The following is a 12,448-nucleotide window of genomic DNA, read 5'->3' on the forward strand; positions in this document are numbered from 1 at the left end:
CATCATTGACCACTCTCTTCTCAAACAAATACTACAATCTCTAGGTCTTCAGGACACGGTCCTCTCCTGGTTCTCATCCTACCTATCTAATCGCTCTTTCAGTGTTCACTTCTCTGATTCTACCTCTTCTTCTCTACCTCTATCAGTTGGAGTAACGCAAGGCTCAGTCTTGGGTCCTCTGCTGTTCTCAGTCTGTACCTCATCTCATCGCTGGGTGATCATATCATACAACCCATTAAGAACCTAGCAATCTGGTGGACCATTATGCAACAGGTAGCATCAATCCTTCTGTATCAATGCCTATTCCCCCATAGATTGTAACCTTGCGAGCAGGGCCTTCCTACCTCTATGTCTGTCTGTTTTTACCCTGTTTTGTTCTATTACTGTTGTTCTAATTGTAAAGCGCAACTGAATATGCTGCGCTATATAAGAAACTGCTAATAATAATAAATACAACACAGGCCGCTCCCCCTGCATACTATGACAGCACAGAAAGCTACCCCTGTATATTATGACAACATATGCTGCTCCCCCTGTATACTATGACAGCACAGGAAGCTACCCCTGTATATTATGACAACACAGGCCACTGCCCCTGTATATTATGACAACACATGCTGCTCCCCCTGTATACTATGACAGCACAGGAAGCTACCCCTGTATATTATGACAACACAGGCCACGCCTTCTGTATAGAAAGAAAATACATGTCGCTCACCCTATATAATAAAAGTAACAAGACACCACAGGTCCCTCCACTTGTATATTATGACAACACAGGCCGCTCCCCCTGTATACTATGACAGTACAGGATGCTACCCCTGTAATATGACAACACAGGCCACTCATTCTGTATAGAAAGACAATACATGTCGCTCACCCTATATAATAAAAGTAACAAGACACCACAGGCCACTTACCCTGTATAAAAGGGCAACACAGGCTGCTCCCCCTGTATAGTAGGATGTCATAATCCACTACCCCTGTATAGGAGGATGCCCCAGGTCGCTCCCCCTGTACAGTAGGACAACACATGCCACTCCCCTGTATTTTAATACAGCTCCCCTGAATATTAATACAACATATGCCGCTCCACCTGTATAGTACAATGCCACAGGACACAACACCTGTAATGTCCCGTTTATAGAATTACAGTAACGGCGGGGTCTGCGCCACCTGTATCACGGTAACGACGGGGTGTGCGCCCTCTGTATTATGGTAAGGGTGGGGACTGCGCCACCTGTATTACGGTAACGGCGGGGTCTGAGCCCTGTATTACAGTAACGGCGGGGTCTTGCGCCACCTGTATTACGGTAAGGGTGGGGACTGCGCCACCTGTATCACAGTAACGGCGGGGTCTGCGCCCTCTGTATTACGGTAACAGCGGGGTCTGCGCCACCTGTATTACGATAACGGCGGGGTCTGCGCCACCTGTATTACAGTAATGGCGGGGTCTGCGCCACCTGTATTACAGTAATAGGACACTAGAGTGTCAGCCACCTGCACAGGGATAATGCAGCACCAGAGGCTGCTCCAGCTGCACTATAACAAGGCACCAGAGGCTGCTCCCCCTGTAGTACAGAACCTGACACCAGAGCTGCTCAGCCTATAGAATAATAATAATAATATCATTACCTGCTGCCAGACACAGCAATGGCTGCTCTCTGCTCCTGCTGCCTTGTGGGAATGATAGAAGGAAGGCGGAGCTCAGACCAGGGGAAAATGGCCGCCGCTCCTGACGTCACTACTCGGCCTGGGAACCTATTGTTGCAGCCGGACTGGTATACAAGAAAATGGCCGCCGGCCTCCTGCACTGAGGACATGTGTGGTAATAGTCATTACAGAGGGCGGGGTGTAGGAGGTTGAGGAACCAGTCACTAGGAATCAGCTTGTGCCAATCACTCTTTACTTCCTGCCTGTGCGTTGCACCTTACTTCCGGACTGTGCGTTCCACATACAGGAAGTGAGTTTTCATCGACTGCTGCAGCCTCCCAGTGTCCGTGGAGATCAGGTAATGGCGTCTTACTATACAGGGGGAGCAGCCTGTGGTGTCCTGTTATTATTATTATACAGGGGGAGCAGCCTGTGGTGTCCTGTTATTATTATTATTATACAGGGGGAGCAGCCTGTGGTGTCCTGTTATTATTACTATACAGGGGGAGCAGCCTGTGGTGTCCTGTTATTATTATTATACAGGGGGAGCAGCCTGTGGTGTCCTGTTATTATTATTATTATACAGGGGGAGCAGCCTGTGGTGTCCTGTTATTATTATTACTATACAGGGGGAGCAGCCTGTGGTGTCCTGTTATTATTATACTGAGGGAGCAGCCTGTGGTATCCTGTTATTATTATTATTATTATTATTATTATTATTATTATTATTATTATTATTATTATTATGTCAGCTGCAGAGCATTACTACACCACTGACAGTGTGACAGCTGCAGAGCATTACTACACCACTGGCAGTGTGACAGCTGCAGAGCATTACTACACCACTGGCGGTGTGACAGCTGCAGAGCATTACTACACCACTGGCGGTGTGACAGCTGCAGAGCATTACTACACCACTGGCAGTGTGACAGCTGCAGAGCATTACTACACCACTGGCGGTGTGACAGCTGCAGAGCATTACTACACCACTGGCGGTGTGACAGCTGCAGAGCATTACTACACCACTGGCAGTGTGACAGCTGCAGAGCATTACTACACCACTGGCAGTGTGACAGCTGCAGAGCATTACTACACCACTGGCAGTGTGACAGCTGCAGGCTGAGCCCCCTCATTGCCGTCCCCCCCAGCAGTCACGTCACTATAATGGTGTAACATGTGAAATGCCCGCTAGGAGGTCGCCACACGTATAACGACGGCCATCTGCTGTAGAGACACCGGGTTGTATTATATAATGCCAGTATCAGAAGAGACTGACGTCATGTATGTAACAAGAGTTTCTGCAGCAGCTGTGCCTGGCGTTTACTATTATTCTATAGGCAACCTATTATTTTGTATACGTGCCGGCAGCCGGGCTGTTACTGAGCCCCGTGCTGTGTGCAAATGTGGGGAATACCAGGTAGGCGCTCTATCCAAATGATGCAACAAAACATAAAAACAATATAAACAGTAATATAGAGCAAAACATATACTAATGGGTGTTACCCTGAGGTATATGATATCTCTGGTATAAATGATATACACAATGAGTATACACAAAGGTATCACTGATAAAACCAATGTAAAAGGAAAACGCTGATCCTTCTACATAGGAGACTCTCAGAGGTTTTGTCAGTCTCTTATAGTAAATTAGCAGCGCACAGTGTGAGTGAGAAGAAATCCTCCAGCTGATATGGTTCATACAGGAATGTGCCCTGAACCAGAATGACCTTTATATGGTAATTGTCCATACGCTTAGTTCCGGTGTAACAACAAAGTGAGTATACATGTGTATAGATGTGATGGTGGTTAGTAGTCACTGCACCAGTGTTGGTAGTCCTTGCGGCACAAAGTTGATACTGCAGACCCGCTCTTGTGTGTAATAAACAGTTTTTTTCATTATTTTTTGGTTGCATCATTTGGATAGAGCGCCTCCCTGGTATTCCCCACATTTGTCTCTGTATGAGGAGGCCGGCTACCCCTCTCCAGGTGGCTGCTAATCCTAAGGTGTATTCCATCACAGACCTGCCCAGCGCCAACAAACCTTGTGTTTTCATGCTGTGTGCGCTGCCAACATCTGCACCCATGCAGCAAGTAGGGGAGGGCAGCATCTAGAAGCAGGCACAGAGAGAGCTGCACTTACTCCTCCAGGGGGCTTCCTCACTCATCCGTCTCAGGGGCTCCCAGCAGCTCATCCTTCCTAGGCTGCAGAGGGTGTGGGTAGGAGGCAGGGGGCTGCGGGTGTAGCATGGCAGGAGCCTCTGGTATGGGAGGGCCGGGTTATAGCCTGCAGGCAGCTGGCACTGTACCCCGCTCGTGGCTGCTGCTGGTGACCCCGTCCGAGCCCCATCTCATGTTACTCCATGCGGCTGCTCCCCTGTCTGTGTCCGGCTGCCTTTCCCCTGTCTGTCTCCGGCTGCCTTTCCCCTGTCTGTCTCCGGCTGCCTTTCCCCTGCCTGTCTCTTGCCGCCTTTCCCCTGTCTATCTCCTGCCTCCTTCCCCCTGCCTCTCTCCTGCCGCCTTCCCCCTGCCTGTCTTCTGCCACCTTCCCCTTGCCTGTCTCCAGCTGCCTTCCCCTTGCCTGTCTCCGGCCGCCTTTCCAGGAGACCCTGTCCCTTCACAGTGTACTGAACATCAGCTCATTGTGACTCCACCCACAATAGTGCTACACTCTAGATCAGGCCCACTATGCAGTACAGCCTTATGGGGCTGGGTCACAGGAACCTCGAAGACACTGACCAGGACTCTATGACTGTGGGGAAATAGGAGCCTTAATGACCGCTCTATTCCACATTTACTATGTAACATGTGCAGTATGTTTTATGTATTATATTTATTCCAGGAACTCCAGCTGTGAGGAACGGAGTCTTTATTACACATCACACGTTCTGTATTCTCTCTGATTCACCGAGGACGGACAAGGACAGGAGTCACAGGACTGAGAGGATAATAAAAATCACCCTGGAGATCATCTACCTGCTTACTGGGGAGGTGAGTGGATCTGGGAGCGTCACAGTGACCTCATATCTATAGTAATAATACAGGGACATGACTGGGGAGGTGAGAGGATGTGAGAGTGTCACAGTGACATCACTTATATCTATAGTAATAATACAGGGACATGACTGGGGAGGTGAGAGGATGTGAGAGTGTCACAGTGACATCACTTATATCTATAGTAATAATACAGGGACATGACTGGGGAGGTGAGAGGATGTGAGAGTGTCACAGTGACAGCACTTATATCTATAGTAATAATACAGGGACATTAATGGGGAGGTGAGAGGATATGGTAACATCACTGTGACCTTATATCTATAGTAATAATATAGGGACATGATTGGAGAGGTGAAAGGATGTGGGAGTGTCACAGTAACAGCACTTATATCTATAGTAATAATACAGAGACATGAATGGGGAGGCGATAGGATATGGGAACATCACTGTGACCTTATATCTATAGTAATAACTCAGGGACATGACTGGGGAGGTGAGGGATTCTGGGAGCACTACAGTGACATCACTTATATCTATAGTAATAATACAGGGACATGACTGGGGAGGTGAGAGGATCTGGGAGCATCATTGTGACCTTATATCTATAGTAATAATACAGGGACATGACTGGGGAGGTGAGGTGATCTGGGAGCGTCACAGTGACATCACATATCTATCGTACTAATACAGGGACATGACTGGGGGTGGTGAGGGGATCTGGGACTGGCACAGTAACATCACTTATATCTATAGTAATACAGGGACATGACTGGGGAGGTGAGGGGATCTGGCAGCCTCACTGTGACATCGCTTATATCTATAGTAATAATACAGGTATATTACTGGGGAGGTGAGGGAATCTGGGAGCATCACAGTGACATCACTTATCTATAGTAATAATACAGGGACATGACTGGGGAGGTTCGGCGATCTGGGACTGTCACATTGACATCACATATATCTCTAGTAATAATACAGTGACATGACTGGGGAGGTGATGGAATCTGGGCGCGTCACAGTAACCTAACCTATATCTATAGTAATAATACAGGGACATGACTGGGGAGGTGAGGGGATATGGAAGCGTCACTGTGATGTAACCTATAGTAATAATACAGGGACATGATTGGGAAGGTGAGGGGATTTGGGAGCATCACATTGATGTCACTTTTATCTATAGTAATAATTCAGGGACATGACTGTGGAGGTGAGGATATCTGGGCGTGTTACAGTGACATCACTTATATCTAAAGTAATAATACAGGGACATGACTGGGGAGGTGAGGGGATCTGGGAGCATCACTGTGACATCACTTTTATCTATAGTAATAAAACAGGGACATGACTGTAGACGTGAGGTGTACTGGGAGTGTCACAGTGACATCACTTAAATCTATAGTAATAAAACATGGACATGACTGGGGAGATGAGGAGATCTGGGAGCGTCACAGTGACATCACTTATATCTATAGTAATAATACAGGGACATGACTGGGGATGTTAGGGGATCTGGAAGTGTCACAGTGAGATCACATATATCTCCTGTAATAATACAGGGACATGCCTGGGGAGTTGAGGGGATCTGTAAGTGTCACAGTGGCATCATATATCTCTAGTGATAATACAGGGACATGACTGGATCTGGAAGTGTCACAGTGACATCACATATATCTCTAGTAATAATACAGGGACATGGCTGTGGACGTGAGGGGTACTGGGAGTGTCACAGTGACATCACTTAAATCCATAGTAATAAAACAGAGACATGACTGGGGAGGTGAGGGGATCTGGGAGCGTCACAGTGATGTCACTGTTATCTATAGTAATAATACAGGTATATGACTGGGGAGGTGAGGGGATCTGGGAATGTCACAGTGACATCATTATATCTATAGTAATAATAAAGGGACATGACTGTGGAGGTGAGTGAATCTGGGAGCGCCACTGTGACCTTATATCTATATTAATAATACGTATGTGACTTGAGAGGTGAGGGGATTTGGGAGTGTCACAGTGACATCACTAATATCTATAGCAATACAGGGACATGACTGGGGAGGTGAGGGGATCTAGGAGAGGCACAGTGACGTCACATATATATAGTAATAATACAGGGACATGACTGGGGAGGTGAGGGGATCTGGGAGCATCACAGAGACATCACTTATATCTATAGTAATAATACAGGTATATGATGGGGAGGTGAGGGGATGTGGGAGTGTCACAGTAACATCACTTATATCTATAGTAATAATACAGGGACATGACTGGGGATGTTAGGGGATCTGGAAGTGTCACAATGACATCACATATATCTCCTGTAATAATACAGGGACATGCCTGGGGAGTTGAGGGGATCTGTAAGTGTCACAGTGACATCATATATCTCTAGTAATAATACAGGGACATGACTTGATCTGGAAGTGTCACAGTGACATCAAATATATCTCTAGTAATAATACAGGGACATGACTGGGGAGATGAGGGGATCTGGGAGGGTCACAGTGACATCACTAATATCTATAGTCATAATAGAGGGACATGACTGGGGATGTTAGGGGATCTGGAAGTGTCACAGTGAGATCACTTATATCTATAGTAATAATAAAGAGACATAACTGTGGAGGTGAGGTGATCTGGGAGCATCACAGTGACATCACATATCTATCGTACTAATACAGGGACATGACTGGGGGTGGTGAGGGGATCTGGGACTGGCACAGTAACATCACTTATATCTATAGTAATACAGGGACATGACTGGGGAGGTGAGGGGATCTGGCAGCCTCACTGTGACATCGCTTATATCTATAGTAATAATACAGGTATATTACTGGGGAGGTGAGGGAATCTGGGAGCATCACAGTGACATCACTTATCTATAGTAATAATACAGGGACATGACTGGGGAGGTGAGGGGATCTGGGAGTGTCACATTGACATCACATATATCTCTAGTAATAATACAGCGACATGACTGGGGAGGTGAGGGGATCTGGGAGCGTCACAGTGACATCACTTATATCTAAAGTAATAATACAGGGACATAACTGGGGAGGTGAGGGGATATGGAAGCGTCACTGTGATGTAACTTATATCTATAGTAATACTACAGGGACGTGACTGGGGAGGTGATGGAATCTGGGCGCGTCAGAGTAACCTAACCTATAGCTATAGTAATAATACAGGGACATGACTGGGGAGGTGAAGGGATATGGAAGCGTCACTGTGATGTAACCTTTAGTAATAATACAGGGACATGATTGGGAAGGTGAGGGGATCTGGGAGCATCACATTGATGTCACTTTTATCTATAGTAATAATTCAGGGACATGACTGTGGAGGTGAGGATATCTGGGCGTGTTACAGTGACATCACTTATATCTAAAGTAATAATACAGGGACATGACTGGGGAGGTGAGGAGAACTTGGAGCATCACTGTGACCTCACATATCTATCGTACTAATAAAGGAACATGACTGGGGAGGTGAGGGGTTCTGGGAGCAGTACAGTGACATCACTTTTATATTAATAATACAGGGACATGACTGGGGAGGTGAGGGGATCTGGAAGTGTCACAGTGACATCACATATATCTATAGTAATAATACAGGGACATGACTGGGGAGGTGATGGGATCTGGGAGCATCACAGTGACCTAACTTATATCTATAGTAATAATACAGGGACGTGACTGGGAGGTGATGGAATCTCAGAGCGTCACAGTAACCTAACTTATATCTATAGTAATAATACAGGGACATGACTGGGGAGGGTGAGGGGATCTGGGAGTGTCACAGTGACATCACTTATATCTATAGTAATAATACAGGGACATGAATGGGGAGGTGAGCGAATATGGTAGCGTAACTGTAACATCAATTATTTTTAGTCATGATACAGGGACATGACGGGTGGTAGGGGATCTGGGATTGTCACTGTGACATCACATATCTTTTGTAATAATACGAGAACATGACTGACGAGGTGAGGGGATCTGGGAGCGTCACTGTGAAGTCACATATCTATAGTAATAATACAAGGACATGACTGGGGAGGTAAGGTGACCTGGGAGTGGTACAGTGATGTCACTTATATCTATAGTAATAATACAGGGACATAACTGGGGAGGTGAGGGAATCTGGGAGCATCACAGTGACATCACTTATATCTATAGTAATAATACAGGGACATGACTGGGGAGGTGAGGGGATCTGGGAGTGTCACAGTGACTTAATAATAATAATACAGGGACAGGACTGGGTAGGTGATGGGGGGTCTGGGAGTGTATATATTGATATTTGATGTCTCCTCCATTACACAGGATTACACAGTAGTGAAGAAGACATCCAGTGAGTGTGAGATACTCAACAGCCATCGCCGTGTGTCAGGAGGACTGAGTAGAACCCAGAGCCCAATCACGGTGCCTCCACCTGACTCACTAATACATGAGAGACACAATGACCAAAAGATCCTGGAACTCACCAACAAGATCATTCAGCTGTTGACTGGAGAGGTGACTGCTGGGAATGGGGCATTATACAGTAACACCAGGGGGGGTGTCTGGGTGATGACTGGAGAAGTGACTGCTGGGAATGGGGCATTATACAGTAATACCAGGGGATGTGTCTCGGTGATGACTGGAGAGGTGACTGCTGGGAATGGGACATTATACAGTAACACCAGGGGATGTGTCTGGGTGGTGACTGGAGAGGTGACTGCTGGGAATGGGGCATTATACAGTAACACCAGGGGTAGTGTCTGGGTGATGACTGGAGAGGTGACTGCTGGGAATGGGGCATGATACAGTAACACCAGGATGTGTGTCTCGGTGATGACTCGAGAGTTGACTGCTGCGAATAGGACATTATACAGTAACACCAGGGAATGTATCTGGGTGATGACTGGAGAGGTGACTGCTGGGAATGGGACATTATACAGTAACACCAGAGGAAGTTTCTGGGTGATGACTGGAGAGGTGACCGCTGGGAATGGGACATTATACAGTAACACCAGGGGATGTGTCTGGACGATGACTGGAGAGGTGACTGCCGGGAATGGGACATTATACAGTAACACCAGGGGATGTGTCTGGGTGATGACTGGAGAGGTGACTGCTGGGAATGGGACATTATACAGTAACACCAGGGGACGTGTCTGGGTGATGACTGGAGAGGTGACTGCTGGGAATGGGACATGATACAGTAACACCAGGGGATGTGTCTGGGTGATGACTGTAGAGGTGACTGCTGGGAATGGGGCATTATACAGTAACACCAGGGGATGTGTCTGGGTGATGACTGGAGAGGTGACTGCTGGGAATGGGACATGATACAGTAACACCAGGGGATGTGTCTGGGTGATGACTGTAGAGGTGACTGCTGGGAATGGGGCATTATACAGTAACACCAGGGGATGTGTCTGGGTGATGACTGTAGAGGTGACTGCTGGGAATGGGGCATTATACAGTAACACCAGGGTGTGTGTGTGTGGGTGATGACTGGAGAGTTGACTGCTGGGAATGGGACATGATACAGTAACACCAGGGGATGTGTCTGGGTGATGACTGTAGAGGTGACTGCTGGGAATGGGGCATTATACAGTAACACCAGGGTGTGTGTGTGTGGGTGATGACTGGAGAGGTGACTGCTGGGAATGGGACATTATACAGTAACACCAGGGGATGTGTCTGGGTGATGACTAGAGAGGTGACTGCTGGGAATGGGACATTATACAGTAACACCAGGATGTGTCTGGGTGATGACTGGAGAGGTGACTGCTGGGAATGGGACATTATACAGTAACATCAGGGGACGTGTCTGGGTGATGACTGGAGAGGTGACGGCTGGGAATGGGGCATTATACAGTAACATCAGGGGATGTGTCTGGGTGATGACTGTATCACTCTGTGTCAGGTTCCTATAAGGTGTCATGATATCACTGTCTATGTCTCCATGCAGGAGGTGGAGTGTATAGAGGAACACAGGGGTCTGTACAAGGACGTGATGATGGAGAATCACCGGCCCCACACATCACTGGGTAAGAGGAGACTGTCATGTATTGTACAGGGGAGAGCAGGTATGGGGGCCCCCTATATACACACATCATCTGATAATCACATATATACACTGTACTCAGTCACTGTGTGTCTCCTACAGAAGGACCCAGTAACAGAGATTCCCCAGAGAGATGTCCCCGTCCTCTGTATTCCCAGGACTGTACAGAGGAGAATCACAGGACCCCACTGGAGGATCAGGTAGGTGGGCTATAGGGTCTCCCCAATAAACCAAAGTGACTGTCACTGTATGTTGTGTAGAGGAGCTGTGTGTCATAATATTTGTCTTGTTTACATAGGGTGAAGCCCGATTAAATAATATTAAAATCAAAGATACAGAGGGAGAAGAAGAGACATATGTGACTGATACAAAGGCAGAAGATATAGAGGGAGAAGAAAAGACATATGTGACTGATATGAAGGCAGAAGATACAGAGGGAGAAGAAGAGACGTATGTGACTGATATGAAGGCAGAAGATACAGAGGGAGAAGAAGAGACGTATGTGACTTATATAAAGGCAGAAGATATAGAGGGAGAAGAAGAGACATATGTGACTGATATAAAGGCAGAAGATATAGAGGGAGAAGAAGAGATGTATGTGACTGATAGAGAGGCAGAAGATATAGAGGGAGAAGAAGAGACGTATGTGACTGATATGAAGGCAGAAGATACAGAGGGAGAAGAAGAGACGTATGTGACTGATATGAAGGCAGAAGATACAGAGGGAGAAGAAGAGACGTATGTGACTGATATAAAGGCAGAAGATATAGATGGAGAAGAGGAGACGTATGTGACTGATATAAAGGCAGAAGATATAGAGGGAGAAGAAGAGACGTATGTGACTGATATAGAGACAGAAGATACTGAGGAAGAAGAAGAGACGTATGTGAGGGGAGATCAGCAGTCTAAGGAGGAGGAGATCCCTACAGATATCAGCACAGGTGAGTAATTAACACTTATTACAGGAAAGTGTCACATATTCTACTTCCTCAGTCACTACAGCAATCTCTTATCCTACACCCTCTGTCAGTACACACTAATGAGGAATATGTATTTTCCCGGGTCTGGGACTCAGGGTCGACAGCACAAAGGTCGACACACTTTAGGTCGACACCAATTGGTCGACACACATTAGGTCGACAGGGTCAAAAGGTCGACAGGGTCAAAAGGTCGACAGGAACAAGGTCGACATGGAAAAAGGTCGACATGAGTTTTTTATGTTTTTTTGGTGTCGTTTTCTTCGTAGAGTGACCGGGAACCCGAATTAGTGCACCGCGTCCCCTCGCATGGCTCGCTTCGCTCGCCATGCTTCGGGCATGGTGCCTTCGCTCCGCTACCGCTTCGCTCGGCACACTTTACCGTTCCAATCGTAGTCCGCGTGGATCGTTAAGTATGAAAAGGTTAAAAAAAAGAAATAAATCATGAAAAAATCATGTCGACCTTTTTCCATGTCGACCTTGTTCCTGTCGACCTTTTGACCCTGTCGACCTAATGTGTGTCGACCAATTGGTGTCGACCTAAAGTGTGTCAACCTTTGTGCTGTCGACCTGGAGTCCGGATACCATTTTCCCAGTGTGGAGTCAGGAGCCATCAGCCCCTATTATACTCCTGCTCTCCCCTCACATCATGTCACTGGGTGTTACCAGCCCAGAAATCTGACCAGTCTCCTCCCCACACTCTCTGGTGTATCTTATACATCAGGAGACATCAACCCCTATTATACTCTTGCTCTCACCCTCACATC

The 12,448-nt window shown here is 46.9% G+C and overlaps 1 protein-coding gene across 1 annotated transcript; it reads left to right on the forward strand.

The window, feature by feature from the left end:
• Positions 1-1,934: 1,934 nt before the first annotated feature.
• On the forward strand, positions 1,935-11,653 carry LOC135037955 (retinitis pigmentosa 1-like 1 protein). Its single transcript, XM_063954603.1, has 6 exons — positions 1,935-2,011; positions 4,493-4,641; positions 8,973-9,164; positions 10,609-10,687; positions 10,807-10,904; positions 11,003-11,653. The coding sequence occupies exons 4-6, from the start codon at positions 10,654-10,656 to the stop codon at positions 11,651-11,653; spliced, it is 783 nt and encodes a 260-aa protein (XP_063810673.1). The 5' UTR covers positions 1,935-2,011; positions 4,493-4,641; positions 8,973-9,164; positions 10,609-10,653.
• Positions 11,654-12,448: the final 795 nt, after the last annotated feature.

This window comes from Pseudophryne corroboree, unplaced genomic scaffold, assembly GCF_028390025.1.
Source record: "Pseudophryne corroboree isolate aPseCor3 unplaced genomic scaffold, aPseCor3.hap2 scaffold_691, whole genome shotgun sequence".
Taxonomy (NCBI): Eukaryota; Metazoa; Chordata; class Amphibia; order Anura; family Myobatrachidae; genus Pseudophryne; species Pseudophryne corroboree.